Here is a 22,752-nt window from a genome sequence, read left to right as displayed (position 1 = left end):
CCCCCCGCCCACCTGCCGCCAGGGGGCTGGTGAGCTGGAGAGTCGGACTTCTCTGTCTCAGTTTACCTGCGGGTATGGTAAGGGGATTGAGCCAAGCTCAACTTGATTGGTCCTGGCTTTCTGGAACCCAGACTTGAAAAAGACACACTGATTCCATTTGTGCTTAGTAGGACACGGGGCTGTGATCAGTGGGAGGTGTCTCCCCAGGGCAGGGGGTATTCGTTAGTCCCGGGACACCTGAGAACCAAGAGAGGGTGGTCCCAGCAGCCCTAAAGCTGACCCTGTGGGCCACTGTCTGGCCCTGTGCGTTTGCCATCACTTGGCCTGTGGCTGGCACTCAGCATGCCTGGGGATGGATGAATCGGTCAACCCTGCCCTGGACTGTGCACCGTGTAAGGCTCAGTAGGCAGGAGGAGGGGACTCAGCCAGGGCCTCTCCCAAAGGGAAAAGGACTTGGTCCTGTTGGGCCCACCAGTGGAGCGAGACATCTCCCTGGTTCCTAGAGAGCCGGAGGTTGGCTTCTGGGAGTGGTGGCCAAGATGGAGGAGGTGAAGGGGAGGTTACGAGAGAGAAGGGGACACCCAGGCTGAACTAGTGAGGACAGGACAGCAGGACACGATCTCGTCGTTTGGGAGGCAGAAGGGACCTCTCTGGTCAGGCTGCCAGGGTTTGGATCCTGTCCCCACTGCTTCCTCTGTGTGACTTGGGCAAAGCACATAACCTCCCCAAGCCTCTGTTTTGTTATTCGTACGGTGGGACTGGTAAGACCTACTCTGAGGTGTTCAGGGCCCCCAGAGTGCCCTGGAGGGGGAGGAAGAACCGCAGCGGACCGCAGAGGCCAGGGCTGGTGGGAAGGAGGTCACTGGCAAGGGTGGGAGCAAAGGAAGGCGATCCGGTCTCTTCAGCCTCCGGGGCAGGAGCTGCTGTAGTGCCAGCCCCCTGGAGACGAGCCCCTTCCTGCTCCAAGCCGATTTCCTTTATGCAAGGGGGAAGTAAAGCCCCCACGGGTGCTGAGGATCTGGGGCCACCTGGATGGGACAGCAACCAGGGAAGGCCTGGGAGGGGCTGGTTTTTGATTCCTGGGGGCACAGGGCTGGAAGTGGTTGGAGAGGCAGCCCTTGGACTCGCACCGCTTGGATGCCTGTGGTCTGTCAGCCAGGCCGTTGTCCACCAGCCGAGAGAGGGGAGGGAGAAGGGGCCTTCTTGTTGAGAAGGAAGAACCGTGGTGTGGGAGCAGGAAGGAAGCCGGTGTCCTCACCAGGCGGAGCCAGGGTAGGAAGGCACGGGAGGTGTGCTCCGGGTAGGAAGGGGCCTGGGCTGGCTGGATCCTAGGTGGGCAAGGGGCTGGAGCGCTGGGGAAGGCCAGGAAGGGGCTCCTGGTGTTCCTGAAGAACAACTGCTAAGGCCTCCCCGGAGCGGGGAACTTGCCCTTTCTCTGCCCAGTCTTTATCCTCTCAGCACCCCAGCCCCTTTGAGGCAGCTCCCTGGTGGTCTTGAGGCAAGGGTCCGGCGCTCTCAGTGCCCCAGCCTCTTGGGTCATGACCGGTCCTTCCAACCTGGGAAGGCAGCCTTCTCTGGGCACCCTCAGCCTCCAGAAGCAGTGCCCCCTACCCTGTGTGACGTGGGCCATTTCCCAGTGGGAGTGGGCCCGGAGAGTCTCTGAGCCTCTCTCACCCTGATGTCACAGGAACGCTTCTCCACCTCTGGCCCGTCTCTAGCCTGCATGTCCCCACGCACCAGAGGTCGCACCGCCTGGCAGTTCACTGTTGAGCCCCTGGGCCCCGTTGAACCCGTTCAGACCCCATCTCCTCCTCTGCCTGGCTGTGTGACCCACGGCAGCTTGCTGAAGCTCTCTGAGCCCGTTTCCTCACCTGCACTGCGGAGGTGCTAGAACAGGAGCTGCTGTTAGAAACACTGAGGATTCAACCAGATTGGCACGTGAATCGCTCAGCATGGTGCCTGGCACACAGCAAGCACTCGAGGACTGTGGGCGGCCGGACCTTCTGGGGACGCCTCTGGCTGACACCGAGCACGGTTAGACCCGAGGCAGATGGAAATAATCAGTGCAGTAAGTGCTACTTTTATACAGCGGCTGTGAGGCGGCAACACTGGGCGGGGCGTCACCTTCCCTGGCCCGAGACACATACACATGCGTGCACGCCCACGGACAGACACTCGAGAGCATGTGGTGGGAGGCTTCGCTCTCCCGTTCACACACAGCCCGTTTTTCCGGAGCAGGTTTCTGTGCGGCATAAGGGAGACCGTGATGCACGGCCTCTGCCCTCCCAGAGCTTGTAGTCTGGGGCGGGGTCTGTCTGGTAAGCAGCCGCTGTGAGGCATGGCCATCACACCTGGGCTGACAGAGGCCTGGCCTCACAGTGGCACCTACCCAGCAGGCTCAGGGAAGGCATCTTGGAAGGGAGATGTCCAGGTTGAGACGTGGAGGATACTTAAGAGTTAGCTACATAAAAAGCATGCGTGCATGTGGTATGGAGTGCCCCAGGCAGAGGGAATAGCATATGCAAAGCCCAGGAGGCATGGTGTTTTGGACCTAACTGGAGGAGCGGGGAGAGGGGGTAGGGGAGAGCCAGCTACCACAGGGCCTTGGAAAGCAGTGAGGAACCTGGATTTTCTCTTGAGGGCCATGGGAGGCCATTGAGGGTATGAAGAGGTTCAGAAGGGGCTAGAGGACCCCCATCCTTCCCTCTCCCCAGAAACCCTGGGTCTCGCCATCCATAGCTTGTTGCTGGTTGGCTACCTAGGTATCTGGTGTCCTAGTGGAGGGCGAGCTGGGACACAGGACCCTGGGGATTTCCCCCTACTCTAAGGGTCTTTGGCAGCTAACTTCCAGAAATAAGCCAGGGAGCAGCTTCCCCAGACTCTGCCTGGAACTGTTGTGGTTGGTTTCTTATAGATCTGATCATATATTAAATTCTTTAGGAGAAATGGCTATTTATAGTCCCAGGAGCCTGAAGAACCTCTGGGTAAAGGCAAAAGCTACACCATCCTTGAACTTTTGGGTGCTTTGCTTTGTGGTTGGACCTGACAGTGATTGGCTGCTTCTGGGGCAGGGACAGGGTGCCAGACCTGAGAGATGTGGAAGAGGGTGCAGAGGAGTCTCCAGAGGAGACCTCCCCCAGGTGTAATGCTGGCAGGGGAATTGGAGCTCCGGGCTGGGGAGGGCCTTCGACTTGCTTGGGACAGAAGGTGTAGATGCTCAGTTGTGTCTAGGAGCTGTGGCTGGAAGGGTATACCAGGCAGGAGGAAGGGCACAGGAAGGGCATGGAGGTGGGAAAGCTTGGGGTGGGTATGGGATACCAGGGTTGTCTGCAGGGACAGCAGAGCCCTTTCCCGCCTCCTCCTGCCCAGTTCTGCCCCTCCTTCTCCTTGTCTACGGCCCCCTCCCATTTCTGTTTTGGGGGTGCGGGCTGTAGACCCTGGCGTTGTAGTGGAACGTAGAGGCTCCCAGACAGCCTTGGCTCCGCCTGGGGTGGGTGAGAAGCATGGGACGTGTTAGCTGCAGGTCCCTTGCCAAGGCTGGCCCAGCTGGGCAGAAGCTGAGATCAGGCACATGGCTGTGGGTATTGCGGCTAGCTGGCGCAGGGTTAATGTCTTGTGCCATGGCTCTGGCTCTTCTCTGGGCCACTGTCCTAGACAGTGAGGCCATCTAACAGTGGGATGTGGGGTGAGAGGATGCAGAAAGCTCCTCCCAGCTGGAGCCCATTCCTGGCGAGGCCAGGTACCAAAATGGGAGTTGGGGTGGTGGGGACGCGGTGGAAAGAACCCCAGCTTTGGAGTCGGCCAGGCTTGAGTTTGGATCAAGACTGTACCAGTTCCCAGCATGTCACTGAACCGCCTCTTAGCGCCTTTCCTCAGCTCTAGAACAGATTCACAACGTAAGGATGGCCGGGGAGGGTCTGTGCACTGCCGTGCATTAGCAGGGACGTTCTTACCCAGTCAGGTGGTGGTCATGGTCCTATGGGAACCCAGACCCTGTCTGTGTCCACCTCCTTGGGAAGAAGGATCCAAGGCCTGAGGCTCCCATCTCATAGTATAGACATGTGGCCGAGTGAAAGGAGAAAGCTGAGGGCCGGGTGGGGAGGAGGGTGGGAGGCCAGCCCCGCCCCGAGTGGTGAACCTGCTGCTGAAGGCCAGGCATTCTCCCTCCTGTCTTCCCTCCAGACAGCTTAGGTGCCCCAGAAATCTTGCCCTGGACTATTTCTGGCAGGATGGAAGTGGGGTTAGAGGGCCACTTAGGGAAGGGGTGCTAGAACGATGGTGGGCTGGGGAGAGACAAGAATATAGATGGGCTTAGAAGGCCCCCCCAACCATAGGGATGGGGGTGCTGACAGCTGCTGCCCTCCACTGCAGGGATGCAGGCTGCCATCTCCATAGCAACAGGTATCCCCAGCGCCAAGGGCTCGGTCTCTTAAAGGTACAGTGCAGGTGCTGCACTACTGTGCCTGCTGGGGATAGAGGGTTTAGACGGCGGGTCTACACCTCCGAGCGGCTCACTTGCTCCTTCCAGGGCTGTGCATGGGGGACAGGCAGGACAGCAGGGCATCCCAGGGGGCACTTGTAGCCTCTGCATGTTTTCCAGGGAGCAGATGGCTTTTCTGGGTAAGGAGGTGGCCAGGTGCTGACTTGGGGTCTGGCTTGTTCTGCCCTCCATGACCTGGACTAGTCTGGGCCCTTCTCTCCTCTCCTGAGAGCCAGAAGGATCAGACTAGAAGGCAAAAGCCTCAAGAGAGTAGTAGGGCCATGTAGGGCTGTTCTGTTTATTTTACGGATGGGCAAAACCAGGTTCCTCAAAAAGGGGCCAGAGGGTGCTAAGCACAGTGCTGAGTTCACACTAGGGTTTCAGCCTGCTTAGTATCCTGGGGCCTCTGCCCAGACCATCCAGGGATCCTTCTCCAACCTTATGTGCCCAACCTGTCCCGGTCACAGTTCATGCTGTGGCCATGCACGCCCATGCTAATTATTCAGTATTTTAAGTAATTTTCTAAGGAAACGGTATAGCCTACCATGAGTGAAAAGTTACCACTCGCCATATATAGTGTAACGGTACATGTTATGGTAAAAACCAACACCACACCCTGTACCTGGTGTTGAAGTCTAGCCAGAAGCTCGTCCCCTGAGGCTCTGCTTCCCGCCTCTGCTGATAAGGGAAGCACACAGGACCCGAACTGAGACTGCCTGCTGGGTACAGGCTGTGCAAGCGAGGGACCGTGGTCGAAGCGATTTGTGCCTTGAGGCTGTGTCTGCTCTGTGATCCCCTAGTCCACTTACTAGCAGCTGAGGCCATGAGCCGGAAGTGCCAGCTGGTCTCCGGGGCCAGCCACACAGATGGGATATCTTGTGTGTGGGTGGAACGGAGAAGGTGAGGCTGGTTCGAGGCGAGGCAGCCACAACATGCCGCCCTCCCTGGCCATGGGCCTGACTGCCTGGAACGTGGTTCTTGGTCATGGAGGGCTGCCGCAGGCCAGGCATGTCTTCTCCGAGAGGTACGGCACCTGTCCCCGTGCAGATGACGAAGCCGAGGCACGGCAACATTAGTCAGTTGCCCAGGGTCCCACGGCAGAGTAACCAGAGGGCCAGGCCTGGAGTTTGGGGCTCTGACTCCGAGCTGCAGAGTCTAAGGTCACAGCCAGGGCATGAGGAAGAGAGCGGTCTGTGCTTCAGGCGGGGGCCAGGTCAGGGTTCAGCCACAGCGAGGCCTGCAGGGGTGGTAGGCTGACAGCGGGGGCTGGGATTTGGCTACAGCTGGGGAAGAAGCACTGCCTTTCTCCTAGGGGGTCAGAGGGTTTGGGGGAGGCCACGGAAGGGGGCCAGAGGCCTCAGAGCACCTGGCTGCCTCCTCCCTGCAGCAGTACTTCATCCTCCTTATCATCACGGATGGTGTCATCAGTGACATGGAGGAGACACGCCACGCCGTGGTGCAGGCTTCCAAGCTGCCCATGTCCATCATCATCGTGGGCGTGGGCAACGCCGACTTTGCCGCCATGGAGTTCCTGGACGGGGACAGCCGCACACTGCGCTCGCACACGGGGGAGGAGGCGGCCCGTGACATCGTGCAGTTCGTGCCCTTCCGCGAGTTCCGCAACGTGAGTGTGGGCCTGGGCTGGGGAGGGGGCGCTTAGGGGACCCCAGCAACCAGAGTTAGTAAGGATGAAAGTCTTGGGCTCCTCTGGTCTCCACTCCATCGACTGCGTGCTACACAGGGCCTGCCCCCATGAGAGGCCACGTGAGCACTGGCTTCAGCAAGCTCATGGAACCCAGGGAGCAGTGCCCAACCCACACTGGGGCTCTAGGGCAGGGTTTCATGGAGGCCCTGCCCTCTGACCAAGGCCCTGAACCAGAACTTGGAGTTATCCAGGTAGGGCAAAGGTGCTGCTGAGAGCAAAGGCCCAGGAGTGAGAGACTTTGGTGGTAGGCGCAGCTCACCCAGCCTCCTTCACAGATGGATGGCCTGCTCCGTGGGGGGACTGGTGGTCCCACCTTGTTCCTGGAGTTGGCTCTGGGCCTATCTGCAGGTAACCCAGGGTCTGCCCACAGGGTCACTGCCTAGCAGCTGGATCCACCAGGATCCCAGAGGGAGCAGTTTCAGATGCCACCCCTGTCACCTGGGGGCCTAATTCTTAATTAACTAGAAGCTTACTGCATGGCCTTGGACAAGTCCCTGGCCTCTCAGACCATGGTTCCCTCAGCCATAGGGCCTCTTGGGCTTGTGTGGCACAGATCCCACAAGCCAGTCCTAGCAAGAACTTAGCACTTTGTTTTATACCCAGTAGTGCTCACAGGTCTGCCCAGTGTCCTCTGGGTTTTACCTGAGGTGGTCCAACTCCTTCCTCTGGAGCCTTAGCTTCCTGAGGACAGATGCTGGGCCACGGCCCTCCATTCATGCACAGGACACTGACTGAGCACCTCCCCAGGGCTGGCCTGGGGCTGAGCATTCAGCAGTGAGCCAGACACTCCCAGCCCATTTATGTGGGCCAAGAAGGTGCTCAGGAAGTGTCTGTCAGGTGAGTAGGCTGGGCGGCTCGCCTCCAGCGATTCTTTCCCTGAAAAGCCTCCCACAGACACATTCATCCTAAGGTGCGATCCCCGGGGCCTCTCAGGTGCTCAAGGAAAGAGACTTTACATAAAGGAAAAGCGCTGCTAGCAGTGGGGTTTCAGGCCCCGGACTAGGACAAGGGTTGCAAGTTCTAGACGGCCCTCGGCCCTGATTCTGTCCTCCAGGGCCACCTTCTCTAGCAGCAGACTGGGCACGGTGTCTCTCCCCACAGTCTTCCACTGACCTTTCCTCTCTCCCCTCTCCACCTCACCCTCGGCCCCGCAGGCAGCGAAAGAAACCTTGGCCAAAGCTGTGCTGGCGGAACTGCCCCAACAAGTCGTGCAGTATTTCAAGCATAAAAACCTGCCCCCCACGCACTCGGAGCCTGCCTGAGCGCCAGCCCGGGCCCAGCAGCAGCATGCCGGCTGGGCCTCCCGCCCTCCCCAGGAACGTGCACGCTCACCCTGCTTCCTTGTGGGTGGCCTTGTTTTTAACCGATCCACGTTTTCATTTTTTACAACCGGACCTCCACTCCCCCTCCTTCCCCCAGCCCAGCTGGGCTTCCTTTGTTGGAGCCGACAGATGATGCTTCCGGGCCAAACTGGCTTCCTCCCTACCCTTAAGTATTGAATGTACTTTGTATAATTTTAGTGGAATTATTGTTATTAAAGAGAAAATTTTTACAATCCTAACTGGCTTTTTCCAAGTAACTAGCTGCAGACCCTGAAGGAGTGTATCCCCAGTGCATACTTTGTGTCATTGCCTGCACCTACTTCCTGCTCTGTTTTTTTATACTGTGACTGTGTTCTTCTATTTGTTATACTCAGGGTAATAAAGGAGTTTCCAATGTCCCTGTGTCAGCGCCTTCCTCAGCTGGGACCTGATGGGCTCACTGATCTGGGGAAGGAAACCTAAAAAGCTCTTTCCCCCAGCAAGGTAGGGCCATCGTTTCTTCGCAGGGGCCCATGGTCCACACGCCCAGTATTCACTCTGATAAACCGGCATAGGACTTGGCACAGAGCACAGGCTCCATAGGTAACTGTGCACAGACAAAATGCCCTGGGCCCCCGCTAGCAACTGGAGCCCCTACAGAGCCTACACCAGTCCCGGGGTCCTCAGGCCCAGCCACTAGCCCCTGTGCCCCAGGCTTCTGTGCATCCAGTAACAACAGTTCTACTAAGTGCTGTTTCCAGCTCCACATTAAGACCTCTGCAGGCGTAATCCTGATGAACTCTTCCAGTAGCCGATAGCCTATGCAGAGATGAACTGAGAGCAGCTCATCCAATCCCACAGAGGCAGAGCCAGAACTTACATCCAGATCTGCCCGATCCCAGAGCCTATACTTACTCCACAGCATCTTCCTCTGACTCTGCAAGGGAGTCTGCTCGACTTGCTAATGAATTTGTCCTTTCTCTGCACTGAATCTGGGAGGTCTGTTATCCTGATCCACTCTCCCACGTCAGTCATTGTCACTGGGGCCCGCTAGACCTGGGTGCCCACCAGCATGCCACCTCTAGGTGCCTGGTAGCCTCAGGAACCCGTGTCTACCTGGTGAGAGCGAGTGAGGGAGACATTCATCCTCAGCTTCCAATGCCCTGCTGGTTCTGCAGCCACAAGTCAGCTGAACTATCCTTTAGGGACACCTTCACTTCTGAGGGCTGCAGGAGTGCACAGAGCCCCATTTCCCCAAGGACCTTTGGGAAATCAGTACAACAGCCCAGGGAGCCAGCTGACAATATGGGATAGAATTGCAGGGTGAGGGCATCTGCCTCCTTCGGTTCGGGCCTAACCCCTGCTTGGGCCAGCTGTAAGACTGTTAGTCAAAACAACAGCACAAGTCTGCTTATCTGCCCACTGCTCAGCAGCTGGGGTGAGTCTAGCTGGATGTCACATCCAGGGAAGTTTGTACCCATCCAAGCCTGGAATAATCTGTCAAGTTCTGTAGTCAAATGCTTTACCCCTGAGCCGTACCCCCTAATCTGTCAAGCTATGATTTACCAGAGGTCTCTAAAGGGGAGCAGCTTTCTCCTCCCAGCCCTATATCCCCTCCTTAGCCCTCAGAGGGGACAGGCATATTGGGGGAACCACTTCTCATGCAGACCTCTCCTCTATACCTCCCCATGGGAGGAATTTACCAGACTGGTAAAACTGGAAAGACAGACATCTACTGGGCCATGGGTCGAGTCCCTGCCTTATGCTGGTGTCCATCCCCAATGCTCAAACTCTTATGGACCACCTACCTCGGGTATGGTGGCCATGGCCCTCACCTCCAGGCTTCACAGGAGCAGACCCCAACATCTCTTTCTTCCCCATTCTCTGCCCAGGTTGAGTGGATCAAACAAGCAAGCCCTCTCCCAGTTGGCTCAAGTTCACAGGGGAAAGCAATGCACCCAAACTCCTGACCAGGCCAATTCACCACTTAAAATAACAAAACAACAAACCAAAGTAAGTCCCAGGGATGTAACGTACAGTATGGTAACTACAGTTAATAACAACACTGTATTGTATATCAGAAAGCTACTAAGAGCATAGATCTTAAAAGCCCTCATCACAAGAAAAGTGGATGGACCATTTCTGCAATACATACAAATACTGAATTGTACACCTGAAACTAATGTCAATAATACCTCAATGAAAACAAACAGCCTTGGTGATGCTGATGCTTGGTTTTTGGTACATGGATAGCAAGCTGAAAAGTGAACTTGGAAATGGAAAAGATCCCTTCACCCTTGCATCACTGCTGCTAAGGCCTAGACACTAGCATTTGTTTAAAATTTCCACAGAAACCAGAGAAGGCCACACTGAAGGAGTTAAAGGCTCAAAATTCTGGTCCTCTCAACTGTGCAACTTCATGCAAGTCACTGAACCACTATGAATTCTGATTTTCCCTATAGAGTGTAGAGAAGGGCTGCTTCACAGGACTTTTTTTTTTTAGGATGAAAGACACTACAGTCCACAAAAATGGTCCACAGATGTCCCAAACCTGGGCACGCGATGGCTCAAGTTAAGCGGCTGTCTTTGGCTCAGGTCATGATCTCAGGGTCCTGGGATTGAGCACTGAGTCAGGCTCCCTGGTTAGCAGGGAGCCTGCTTCTCCCTCTGCCCCTCTACCCCTCCCCGCAAAATAACTTAAATCCTTAAAAAAAAAAGAAAAAAAAAAAAACCCAAACAGTGCTTGGCATACACAGCAGGCCTCAGTATCAAATGAATGAATGAAACAAATCCACATAAGGCATAATGATGTGCCTATTACTGAAACAGCCAGTGTGAAGCCCTGCCAACAGCTCGGAGCTGTCTCTGGGTCTTGCTGCCCTTCTCCTCTACAAAGCTCTGAGGCTGGGCCACATTCTGCCTGTCACCGCTGTGACACTCCCATTCTCCCCATCCATAGCTCCAGCAGGTAAGGGAGCAAAACGTCAGCCCTTGCCAACGTCACTAAGGCATGAATGTGCAACTGGCTTGTGTTCACCCTGTGACTACAAGGACGTTGCCAAGATTCTAGCCTCCCACCAAGCAGAACTTACATCCCATACTGTTATGCGTAAGTAGGCTGGGCACGCCAGAAAATCAAGACAACACTCAAGTCCAAATGATGGTGCACTGCCACTGAGCTCTCCTTGTTGTTTTTCTGGAAGGGGCTTAAGACAACAGCTGAGCCATATACCCACGAGTAGGACACCCGAGCCAAGGAACCGGGTGTGCCTAAGCAATTAACATTTAGCTGAGAGGGAAGCGTACAGCAGAAGCTGGTGGTTGGAGCTCCGACGACCAGATCTGACCCTTCATCATGTCGGTGTTCTAGCTGCAACTGAGGAATGCCAGTAGGAGGGGAAGACCTGCCATAAATCCCCACTAGGGAAGCTCTGGCCACCCTATCCAGAAACAGGGGAGGCCAGCACTATCAGGGCTACTGAGGATGGCTACCATTTACTGAGCACTGTGCCAGATCTGCACCAAGTCCCTAAGCCAGACTATCTTTCTCCCTTACCAGAAAGCTGTATCATCATTTCTATCTACCAAGGATGGAACTGAAGCCCAGAGAGGTTAAGGAGCTTGCCCCACTGACCCAGCTAGTAAATGTCTGGCTCTAAGCTCCTAACCACTGCAGTATAATACAGGGAAGGGGGAAGTAGGCTTCGTTCTCAGGGAGAAGCAGAAGCAGTGGGGGGAAGGCTGAGGCAAAAGCGGCTTGTCCTGGGTAGAAAGGAGGTAGCCAGAAGGGAAGAACCCACGGAATGAGGATGCAAAGAGCTGGCCCAGGTCACCCCTAGTTAAGGGACCAACTTCCAGTCTAAGACGCACCTGAAGCCAGCTCTTCTCTCCTCCTGGGACCTGAGACGAGGGAAGGAAATGGAAACAGATCACCAGCCACCTCAGCTCCCCTGCTTTTTATAGATGGAAAAATGGATGCTCTGAATTTCACGCTTTCTCCCCACCCACATGGGTAATAGGGCCGAAAGTCAGAAGTAGTTGACAGGGCATGGTGTGACACAGGCTAAATAATATAGAGAGAACTGGCAAACAGGCTTTCTCCCTTGCCTGGTTCAAGAGTTGTAAGACTATTACCACTCAGGGGCACCTGGGTGGTCGGTTAAGCAGCTGCCCTCGGCTCAGGTCATGATCCCAGGGTCCCAGGCTCTCTGCTCTGTGGCAAACCTGCTTCTCCCTCTCCCTACTTCTTGTGCTCTGTCAAATTAAAAAAAAAAAAAAAAATACTACCAGTCGGGACAATGTAAGCAGGTTTAAAGAAACCCCACCATACGGGTTGTCTTTAGCCTTTCGTTCCTAATTATAAAACCCCAATTATTTATTTATTCAGGCCTGAGGGCTGCACTTTATGGATTAAAGCAATCCATTTTTTCTATCCTTTGGGTTTGAACCACACCATCTATACTGGCTGCTTTTCAAGGCTGCTTCCTCTACCAGGGAGACCTGGCCCTGCTCTGCCAGTCGTGTTTCTATGGGATGTGTGTCTCCCAGGAGTGTACACCAACAGGGACAGTGAACACGATGAGACAATCACCACTGGCTCTCAGCCTCCCGTGATACCAGAGAGCAGAAATCTCCCTCTGCGGAGCCTCAACCTTCTCAACACAATCTAGCTACGTTAGCAGACAGGGAGGGAGTTGGGACCCAAGATCCTGTACAGGAAAAGCAAGATTTTGTTCTCAGACAGGTGGATTAGCTTTCAAGTTTTAATCCCTATCACCTTTTGTCCCCTTCTCCTAACAACAGAGGCCACAAGGTACAGTTATGGCTTCTTAAAAATCAAATCACAGGGGTGCCTGGGTGGCTCAGTCGGTTAAACATCTGCCTTAGGCTCAGGTCGTGATGGGATCGAGCCCCTCATCGGGCTCCTGGCTCAGTAGGGAGCCTGCTTCTCCCTCTCCCTCTCCACCCCCTGCTCATGCTCTCTCTCTCAAATAAAATCTTTAAAAAAAAAAGTGAAACCACATAGAGATGGTGACTCTGACTCCTTGGTCTGCCTCCCGAAACGGCGTGAGGTTGCTCTGGGTACATGCTGTAATGATGACAGCTCAATCGCAGGAACAATGGAGCAGAGAAGCAGAAGGTGCCTACACAGTTTTACCTAAATGTCTTGTTTGTTAGGATGGAGCCGAGGCGCCTGTGCTGACAGTCAGGAACAATTAGCACGGTCCTGAAAAGGAAGAAGGATTCACAAGGCATCACTTGTGGGTGAAGGGAAGTCACCATCTGCTAACGGGCACCGGAGTGTCACTGCATTGGAAGGGGAGAGGCAGTGGGTTGGAGGAGATCCAGGGGCCTCTCTGCCCACATTAAAAATGAGTAGCTGCTCTGCCTGCCAGCACCACAGTGTCAACACATTCTGTGTGTGTCTCTCTCCGTCTCACACCCAAAAAAGTAGAAACAATTGACGTAGGAACCCAGGGGAAGAGAGAACTGTACAGACTCATTCTCCTGGAGCAGGGGAGCTTATAGATGTTTTTGTTTTTGCTTTTCAAGACCATGCCTCCCTCTAACTTCATCTCTCTCTATCCCAGAGGGAGAGCCTCTGCCTCCCTTAAGGAGACAGGTGGAACAGTGCCTTGAGGTCTTGGCTGCGCACAGTCTTGAAGATGCCCTGTGCAGGAGGGGGGGCACAGAGGGGAGGAAAGGACAGGGCAGCACCTTTAGGCCACAAAGAGCTTCCACAGTTAGAACCTCAACTACAAACGTTCCAAACAGAGAGGGGCCTTGACAAGAGCACAGAGTCGAGTCAGAACAGGCAGGTGTGTCCCACTGGCTGGCACTCAGAATTCCAGAAGCTGCTAGAAATAAGTCATCTCGTCTACATACCTACCAGGGCTTCTACTTTCTGGCCATGATGAAATAAGGTAAGGCCCATGTTTGTTTCTCTAAGGTTTAGGGTCTTAAATGGCATTGGATGGAGGGAGTGGGAGGAGAAGGAATAAGGAAAAACTCCACAATGAGTGCTGAGCGCTGAGTGACACCCCTGGCAGATGTAGTTTATAATCTTTACTTAGTCACACAACATCAAGAATCGGTCAGTTCCAAGGGGGTGCAGCAGTTCACCTGGGGCCTCCCTCCCCCCACCCCCCAACATGCTCCACAGCGCGGTACAACCACACAGTGCGCTCAGCTAGAAGAGAAGGGTTAAATGATGCCTGTCCCATAACTGCCCTTGCTTCTCTGTGCCGTCAGGAAGGGAAACAAAAAAAACAAGAAAGCAACAGGATCCATACACTTTGCACACCAGCGGGTGCCTATCTTCCCGGGCATTTCCGGGGGAACCTCAGCAGAGCCGTGGCCCCCGCCCCACCACCGCAGCAAGGGAAGAGGCAACATGATAGGGCCGCACACCTGCACTGGAGTAGAAAGAGAAACCAAAGACAAGTTGGGCCACAGTGGATTCTGGCACATTTTTAGATGAGGTTAAAAATGTCACGGTGTGCACAGGAAGCGGGCAAAGGAGTTCTGAGGGAGGGGATGCCCGGAGGTGGAACAAACCGTCCGGTCTACTCGGGCAGGAGCTCTGGGAAGGACACAGGAGCTACGGGGCCTCTAGGAAGGTGTTGGTTCGGAAGATGGAGGAGACGATCTTGCCGGTGGCGTTGATCGTGCCTTCGCTGTCTGAGCTGGACTCGGAGTCGCTGCTCCCAGAGTAGGCGCCCAAGCCTGGGAGGATGCCGATGCAGACCGCAGCGGAGGGGCAGTGGATGGAAGGGGCGCTCAGGGACGTGCTGCCAAGAGACATGCAGGACGGGGCTTCTGCAAGACAGGAGGAAGGGCCGTGACTTCACCTCCTTTCCCAGAGCTGACCGAGAACTTGCCACTGTGCCCCAGGCTTTACCGTGAAGCCCCAACCACCCTATGCAGTCCGCACCACCGGCACCTGCGTCTGACAGCTGTGTTCCTTTTTCACCATTGATAAAACTGACGCCATGCTCAGAGAATGTTTTAAGAGCATGCAGAATGTGACCAAGTAGCTAGGGTTCTTCTTGCCCCGGGAAACCCAGAACCATGGCAGCTCCTGAGAGTTGGAAAACCTCAATCGAGGATGAGAGGGAAACTTAAGGACTCTACTCCACCCCTCTCATTGCCTTTAAATGTTTCCAGCCTCAGTGAATCTCTACAACAACCTGATATATAGGTATCCCCCATTTTACTGATGAGGGGGGGGTCAAAGGACTAGGCCAAGGTTAAAGGCCACTGAGAGTAAAAAATGTTAAACCAAATCTGACTCAAAAAATTGGGATGCCTAGGTGGCTTAGCCAGTTAAACATCCAATTCTTTATTTTGAGAATAAAGAATTGCTCGATCGTGAGATCGAGCCCCACATTAGGCTCCAAGCTGGGCATGGAGCCCGCTTAGGATCCTCTCTCTCCCTGTGCCTCTCAACACCCAACCCTCGCCAACTCACGTATGCATACGCTCCTTCTCTCAATAATAATAATAATAATGTACTAAAACAATACCAGAGCTCACCATGGAGTAAGGGTTGGAGTTCAAATCTTACTGTCTCAGGCTGACAAGCATATACCTTTCTAGGCTTTTGCCTTAACAAGCCCCTAAGGAACACTTCACGTAAATGCGAAAAGGACACGTGGTTCCAAAGTATATGAAGTCAGGAGTAAGTCACAAATACCACTGAGAAGCAAAAAGAGATCTCCAGTGGCCAATACACGGAGTTCAGGAGCTCACTGTATTCACTTGTCTTACAGGAAGTTCTAAAGGGGAAGAGATGCTGCTGAAGAAAGGCAGCAGTGAAACACGGAGACACAGAAAAGTGAAATGAGAGCGGACACCGCTCGTAGAGATGGTGGTAACGAGACGACTGGAAAGCAGAGGCATAGTTGCAACAAATACATGAAAGCAGAATTCTTTGGGATACAAAGAGTTCTTCCAAAACCAACCAACCAACGAACCAACCAACCAACTGCTGAATAGAAAAGGGGACAGGGGTGCCTGGGTTGACTGAATGTCTAACTCGTGATTTCGGCTCAAGTCATGATCTTGGGATCATGAGATTGAGCCCTGTGTTGGGCCCCACACTCAGCAGTCCTCTGCCTGAGGCCTCTCCCTCTCCCTCTGGCCCTCCTCACTTTGCTCACTTGTGCTCTAAAACAAATATAAATCTTTAAAAATAAGTGGACAGAAGGCATGAACTGTTCACAGGAAAAGAAAAAATGGCATTTAAACTTGAGAGAATGGGGGAACCTGGGTGGCTCAGTTGGTGAAGCATCTGCCTTCAGCTCAGGTCATGATCCCAGAGTTCCAGGATCAAGCCCCACATTGGGCTCCCCACTGAGCGGGGAGCCTGTTTCTCCATTAGACCTTCCCCGCTCTTGTGCTTTCTCTCAAGATAAATAAATAAAATCTTTAAAAATAATAATAAATAAATAAAATGAACTTGGGAGAATAAACAATCTATAAGGAGGGAAGTTATGGGCAACAGGCATCTTCATGTGTTGCTCAGAAATGCAGGGCAGTCGGGGCGCCTGGGTGGCTCAGTGGGTTAAGCCTCTGCCTTCGGCTCAGGTCATGATCCCAGGGTCCTGGGATCGAGCCCCGCATCGGGCTCTCTGCTCAGCGGGGAACCTGCTTCCCCCTCTCTCTCTGCCTGCCTCTCTGCCTACTTGTGATCTCTCTCTCTCTCTGTCAAATAAATAAATAAATAAAAATAAAAAAAAAAAAAAAAAAAAAAAAAAAAAAAAAAAAAGAAATGCAGGGCAGTGTCCTTTGAACTTAAACTATGTTTACATAAGACCACTCCCTCCAGCACTGTTAATAGCAGGAACCAAAAGGTTCTTTATGACCGGAGGTGGGGGGCGCCTGGGTGGCTCAGTGGGTTAATAAGCCTCTGCCTTTGGCTCAGGTCATGATCTCAGGGTCCTGGGATCGAGCCCTGCATCGGGCTTCCTGCTCAGCAAGGAGCCTGCTTTCCCCTCTCTCTCTGCATGCCTCTCTGCCTACTTGTGATCTCTCTGTCAAATAAATAAATAAAAACTTTAAAAAAAAGACCAGTGTAAGGGACTACAATTCAGCCATAAAGAAAAGTAATGCCTCTGTGTACGGAATGGAATGGTCTCCAAGATACCATGCTATATGAAAGAGGCAAGGCTATGTGTAAGCTACAGTCTGTGGGGAGAGGGAATGCCCACGGACACGCATGATAACGTCGGAAACAATGCATGTAAGACTCTAACAGTGACTGCCCTGGGGAGATCAGCTGAGTGGTCAGACAATAGGGGAGACTTAACTTTTACTCCACATACTTTTGCCCCTTTTGAATTTTCTATTATGTGTGTATACTACCTACATAGATAATTTTTTAGAAAAGGAAATGCAAAAGTTCAAGGAGCATCATCATCTACTTAAATTAGGGAGGAACAATCCCACATATCTGTCTAAGCCCAAGGGCAGCTCTGTATTACAGCCAGGAAGGCTGTAGAAGAAGGGAAAGTCTAATGATAAGGCCTGCTGGTCTGTATTCTCTATCTGTAAGCCTCCTGAAGGCAAGGGCTCTTTCTTCACTACTCTGTCCCCTGGGCACACAGCATGGGGCCTAGCACAGAGCAAGTCAGCATTCACAATGCATTGAAGACATTTTACAGAAGTTCACTAAAATAGCTAAATTTGGGGGTGGTGGTGGTGAAAATTTGGGACACAACATCAAACTGTACACCATTCACTACTTGAACATCCATTGTATTATTTTCACATACTCAGTGACACTTTCAGTATTCTGTTAGAAATATCTGGTTAAGGGGCGCCTAGGTGGCTCAGTCGTTAAGCGTCTGCCTTTGGCTCAGGTCATGATCCCAGGGGCCTGGGACCCAGCCCTGTGTCAATGGGAAGCCTGCTTCTCCATCTCCCATTATCCCTGCTTGTGTTCCCTCTCTTGCTGTGTCTCTGTCAAATAAATAAATACAATCTTAAATAAATAAGAAAAATAGTTTAAAAAAAAAAAGAAGAGAAAAAAAATATTTGGTTAAGGGGTACCTGGGTGGCTCAGTCAGTTAAGTGTCCACTGTCAGCTGAGATGACCCCAGGGTCCTAGGATAAAGCCCCAAGTCAGACTCCCAGCTCAGTGGGGAGCCAGCTTCTTCCTCTCCTCTCTGCTTGTGCTCACTCTCTGTCACTATCTCTCAAATAAATAAATAAATGAATAAATGAATAAAACCTAAAAAAAAAAAAACTATTTGGTCAAAATAAAACCAACTGAACCCACAACCTAGGGTGCCTGGTTGGCTCAGCATTAAGCATCTGCCTTAGACTCAGGTCATGATCTCAGGGTCCAGGGATCGAGCCCCGCATTAGACTCTCTGCTCAGCAGGAAGTCTGTTTTTCCCTCTCATTCTCCCTCTCTGCTCTCCTTCTCTCTCTCTTTAAAGATTTTGAAAAAATCTTTTTTAAAAAAGCTGCTATCTTATAAGGTATGAATCAGTTACCCAGAAAAGTAATTTATGCGAAGCTGTTCAGTGAGATGTCATTTTATTAAGTATTTCAAGGGTGAATTGAATTTTAGTCTCTAGCTTAGATACAAAAGGAAGATTAAGTTCAGAGTACCTCTGCAAGACTAGAGCTAGCCTAAGGGAAGGATGGAAGCCAGCCACAGAAATGAAACCAAGGAGGGGTGCCTGGGTAGCTCAGTAGGTTAAGCGTCTGACTCTTGGTTTCAGCTCAGGTCATGAGACCTGTCATGAGACTGCCTGAGAGTCTCTCTCTCCCTCTTCCCCACCCTCCCACGCCAAATGAATAAAGAGAGAAAGAGAGAGAAAGAAAAGAAAAGAGAAGAGAAAAAGAAAAATGAAATGAAACCCAAGGAATCTGGACCATGGTGGCATCAGCAGAGTTTCAGCGAAAAGACCAAATCCCTCGATTATCTAGGTTTCAAGAAAGAAAAGAGACTGCAATTCTGACAAATTTCATTCCAAAAATAGTTACACTGTCCAAAGAGAACAAAATGGTGCCCTCTGATCTCACCCATTTGGTGAAATTTCCTGCCAACTTCTGCATTTGCAGGACCACGCTGTCATACCAAATTAACACCGAAAATTACTAATAGAGAATGTTTTTGGGATTCAAACAGATGCGTGACTTGACAGCCAATGGGGCCAATTGTGCATTCATTCATGGGCTCTGTTTGGAGCTGAAGTCCAGAGCTTCCAGTGGGGAAGCCTGAATCTCCATTAAGGTCACAGAACTATCTTCTGGGAGAACTAAAGGGACAAAGCCTTCTGTCATGGACGAGACTCTCAAGCAAGCTTTCAGGGAATATTCTTCCTGTGGGGCCTCAGTGTCTATCAGAAGAGGGTATTTCATGCCCAGCTGTAAGAATGCCGCTGTGAAAATGGAGTGGGGAGGACAAAGAGATTAAGAAAGGTGGCTCTGAAACATGGTGTCTGCCCGAGATAGTTTAAAAAAGCCACACAAGTTTTCCTTTCTACTGACGGATGCGAGTAGTTCCTACAAGGGAATAAGCACCAGATACAGGGCTACTACTTAACCAGTTGAAGTACGTTCAAGATTTCTGTAAAGTTTTATATACCTATGTGTATACAGACACAATACACACGTAACCCTATTTAAGCAGCCAATTTAGCAAGTTTCCTATATATTAAAAAGATACCAGTGAAATGGAGCTCCCATATTGCTGATGAGAATGTAAACTGCCAAAACTTCTTCACAGGGGGGTTGCAATATTTATCTGAATTACAAATGTATATCCTCTCCGTCCCAATAATTCTTTTAAGTATTTGCCCTAATATATCATGAATGTGACGAATGATGCATGTACAAAGTTATTTAATGAAACCTCATACCAGAGAAAAAAATGGAAACAATCTAAATGTTCATCATAAAAAACCAGGATAGGGGCTCCTGGCGGTCTCAGTCTGTTAAGCGTCTGACTCTTGATTTCAGCTCAGGTCATGATCTCAGGGTTGTGAGATCGATCGATCGATTGGGCTCCGTGCTCAGTGGGGAGTCTGCATGAGATTCTCTCTCTCCCTCCGCCCCTTTCCCAACTTATGTGCACAAGCTCTCTCTCTAAAATAAACAAATCTTTAATTAAAAAAAAAAAAAAGGATAAATATACTACGGTGCAGTCATATAATGGAATACTACACAGTCTTGTAAAAAGAATGAAGCTCTTTGTGTAGAGATATGTAATGATCCCCAAGGTACAAGTGAATTAAGCAATGAACAGAAGAGTGTGTTAATTAAAATACTAACAATGATGACAGGAAGTACAAACCAACACATGAAGTATTCTTGCCAAAAAACCAACTTGAATTAATTGAGCTCTAGATCTAGTTACCATTTTACAGGAAAAAGAGGAACACTGTGGAGATGCGATCTGCAAAATCTAGAGTATGGGAAACTCCACTGGACAAAGACCCAGTTTCTTCACAAAAACAAAGGAAACAAAAAAATACAAAAAGGAAGAACTTCTTATAGATCAAATGAGACTCAGAAGATGTAATAGCCTATTGTAAAATGCCACATGATGGCAATATTCTCACAGTGACCTACAGACTCAAGCAATCCCTATCAAAATCCCAACTGCCTTTTTTGTTGAAATTGACAAGTTGATCCCCAAATTCATGTGGAAACGCAAGAGACCTCGAAAAACAAAAAACGATCTTGAAAGAGAACAAATTTGGAGGACTCACACTTCCCAATATCAGAACTTCCTAGAGGCTATAGTGATCAAGACTGTGTGGTAATGGCGTAAGGAAAGACACATAGATCAATTGAAGAGAGGAGTCCAGAAATAAACCCATAACATGTTAGTTAACTGATTTTCAGCAAAAATGCCATGACAATTCAGTCTGGTAAAAATAGCCTTTTCAACAAATGGTGCAGACCAACTGGATATACACACAGAATGAAAATGCATCCCTACTTCAAACCATAAACAAAAAATAATGCAAAATGGATCAAAGACCAAAATGTAAGAGCTAAAACTTTTATAAGAAAACACAGGTGTAAGCTTTCAAGACCATGGATTAGGCAATGGTTTCTTAGACAGGCCACCTAAAGCATAAGCAAACTAAAGGAAAAATAGCTAATTTATATGTCCTCAAAATCTAAAAATTATATATTTCAAAGGACTCGATCAAGAAAACAAAAATACAAAACAAAAAAAAAAAAGAAAAGAAAAAAGGAAAAAAGAAAAAGAAAATGAAAATGAAAATACAACCCACAGTAAGGAAGACCATATTTGTAAATCACTCATCTGACACGTCTAGTATCAAGAATACATAAAGAATTCTTACAGCTCAACATTAAAAACACAAGTAACCCAATTTATTTTTTTTATTTTTATTTTTTAAAGATTTTATTTATTTATTTGACAGACAGAGATCACAAGTAGGTGGAGAGGGAGGCAGAGAGAGAGGAAACAGCAGGTTCCCTGCCGAGCAGAGCGCCTGATGTAGGGCTTGATCCCAGGACCCTGAGATCATGACCGGAGCTGAAGGCAGAGGCTTAACCCACTGAGCCACCCAGGTGCCTGACAAGTAACCCAATTTAAAACAGGCTCAGGATTTGAGTAAATATTTCTCCAAAGAAGATATACAAATGACCAATAAGTACATAATGCCATCATCATTAGGGAAATGGAATATCACTTCACACCCACAAAAATGAACAGAATAAAAAAAAAGACAATAACAAGTGTTGATAAGGATGTAAAGGGAGGCCTGGATGGCTCAGTGGGTTGGGGGTCTGCCTTCAGCTTGGGTCCTAATCTCAGGGACCTGGGATCAAGCCCCACCCACATCCGGCTTCCTGCTCAGCAGGGAGTCTGCTTCTCCCTCTCCCTCTGCCCCCAACCCCCACTCCTGCTCTCCCTTTCTCTCTTGTGCTCGCTCTCAAATAAATCAGTTTTTTGTTTTTGTTTTTTAAAAGGATGTAAAGAAACTGGAACCTTGAGTGCCTAGATGGATCAGTGGGTTAAAGCCTCTGCCTTTGGCTCAGGTCATGATCCCAGGGTCCTGGGATTGAGCCCTGCATCCGGCTCTCTGCTCAGCAGGGAGCCTGCTTCCCCTCCTCTCTCTCTCTGCCTGCCTCTCTACCTACTTGTGATCTCTGTCTGTCAAATAAATAAATAAAATCTTAAAAAAAGAAAAGAAAAGAAAAGAAACTGGAACCTTCATATATTGCTGATAGCATGTAAAAATGGTACAGCTGCTTGAGAAAACAGTTTGGCAATTCCTCAGAAAGTCAACCATATAAACATAGAGTTACCATATGACCTAGAAATGCCATTTCTTGGTATACGCCCAAGAGAACTGAAAATAGTTGCTCACACAAAAATCTGTACGTGAACGTTCATAGCAGCATCATTTAGAATAGCCAAAAAGTGTAAACAACCCAAATGCCCATGAACTGATGACTAGACAAACAAAATGCAGCATACCATACAATGGAAGGTTATTCAGCTATAAAAAGTACGGATACATGTTACAACACGGATGACCTTTGTACACTGAAAGGAAGCTAAATACCAAACGCCATACACTGCATGATTTCATTTACATGAAATGTCCAGAAAAGGCAAATCAAGAGAAAAGTAGACGAGTGGTTGTCAGTGGCTGGGGAGAGGGAAGAATGGGGAGTAACTGTTAAGGGCATGGGGCTTCTTTCTGGGGTGATGAAAATGTTTTGGAATTAAATAGTGATGATGAATACACATTCCTGTGAACATACTAAAAACCACCGGATTGCGTCCTTTAAAAGAATGAATTTTATGGTGTATTACAATATATTTTTTTAAAGCCATCTAGGTCAAATACAATGCATGTCTGATCCTTGCTTGAATCCTGGTTTTAAAAAAGTCAATTGCCAAGAAAAAAATGAGAAAATTGGGGAAAATGAGTATTAATTTGGTATCTGATAATATTTAGAAATTATTATTATTATAAGTGTAATAATGGTACTGTAATCACGTTAAAAAAAACTTACTTTTTTAAGGATACGTAAAGAAGAATTATTGACAAAACAATATAATGTCTGCTATTTGCCTCAAAACACTACAGTTGAGAAGGTATAAATAAGATTGGACATGTATTGGGGCGCCTGGGTGGCTCTCCCTTCGGCTCAGGTCATGATCCCAGGGTCCTGGGACCGAGCCCCGCATCGGGCTCTCCGCTTGGCTGGGAGACTGCTTCCCTTCCTCTCTCTCTGCCTGTCTCTCTGCCTACTTG

General features: G+C 50.3%; 2 protein-coding genes across 9 annotated transcripts in view; one reads left to right on the top strand and one right to left on the bottom strand.

The window, feature by feature from the left end:
* Positions 1–7,905, top strand: part of CPNE2 (copine 2) — a 44,923-nt gene extending 37,018 nt beyond the window's left edge. The window contains exons 15-16 of the mRNA XM_080827681.1: positions 5,868–6,104; positions 7,340–7,905. Coding sequence (XP_080683807.1) covers positions 5,868–6,104; positions 7,340–7,447 — 345 coding nt within the window. The 3' untranslated portion in view covers positions 7,448–7,905. The remainder of the gene's footprint in view (positions 1–5,867; positions 6,105–7,339) is intronic.
* Positions 7,906–13,508: 5,603 nt separating this feature from the next.
* Positions 13,509–22,752, bottom strand: part of PSME3IP1 (proteasome activator subunit 3 interacting protein 1) — a 36,404-nt gene continuing 27,160 nt past the window's right edge. For 7 of the 8 annotated variants that reach the window (XM_080827673.1, XM_080827676.1, XM_080827674.1 and 4 more), the window contains one exon: positions 13,509–14,305. In XM_080827673.1, coding sequence (XP_080683799.1) covers positions 14,088–14,305 — 218 coding nt within the window. In that variant the 3' untranslated portion in view covers positions 13,509–14,087. The remainder of the gene's footprint in view (positions 14,306–22,752) is intronic. The other variant, XM_080827680.1, reaches the window with a different exon arrangement.

Source organism: Martes martes, assembly GCF_963455335.1.
Source record: "Martes martes genome assembly, chromosome: 17".
Taxonomy (NCBI): domain Eukaryota; kingdom Metazoa; phylum Chordata; class Mammalia; order Carnivora; family Mustelidae; genus Martes; species Martes martes.
This window is presented reverse-complemented; position numbering and strand designations above follow the sequence as displayed.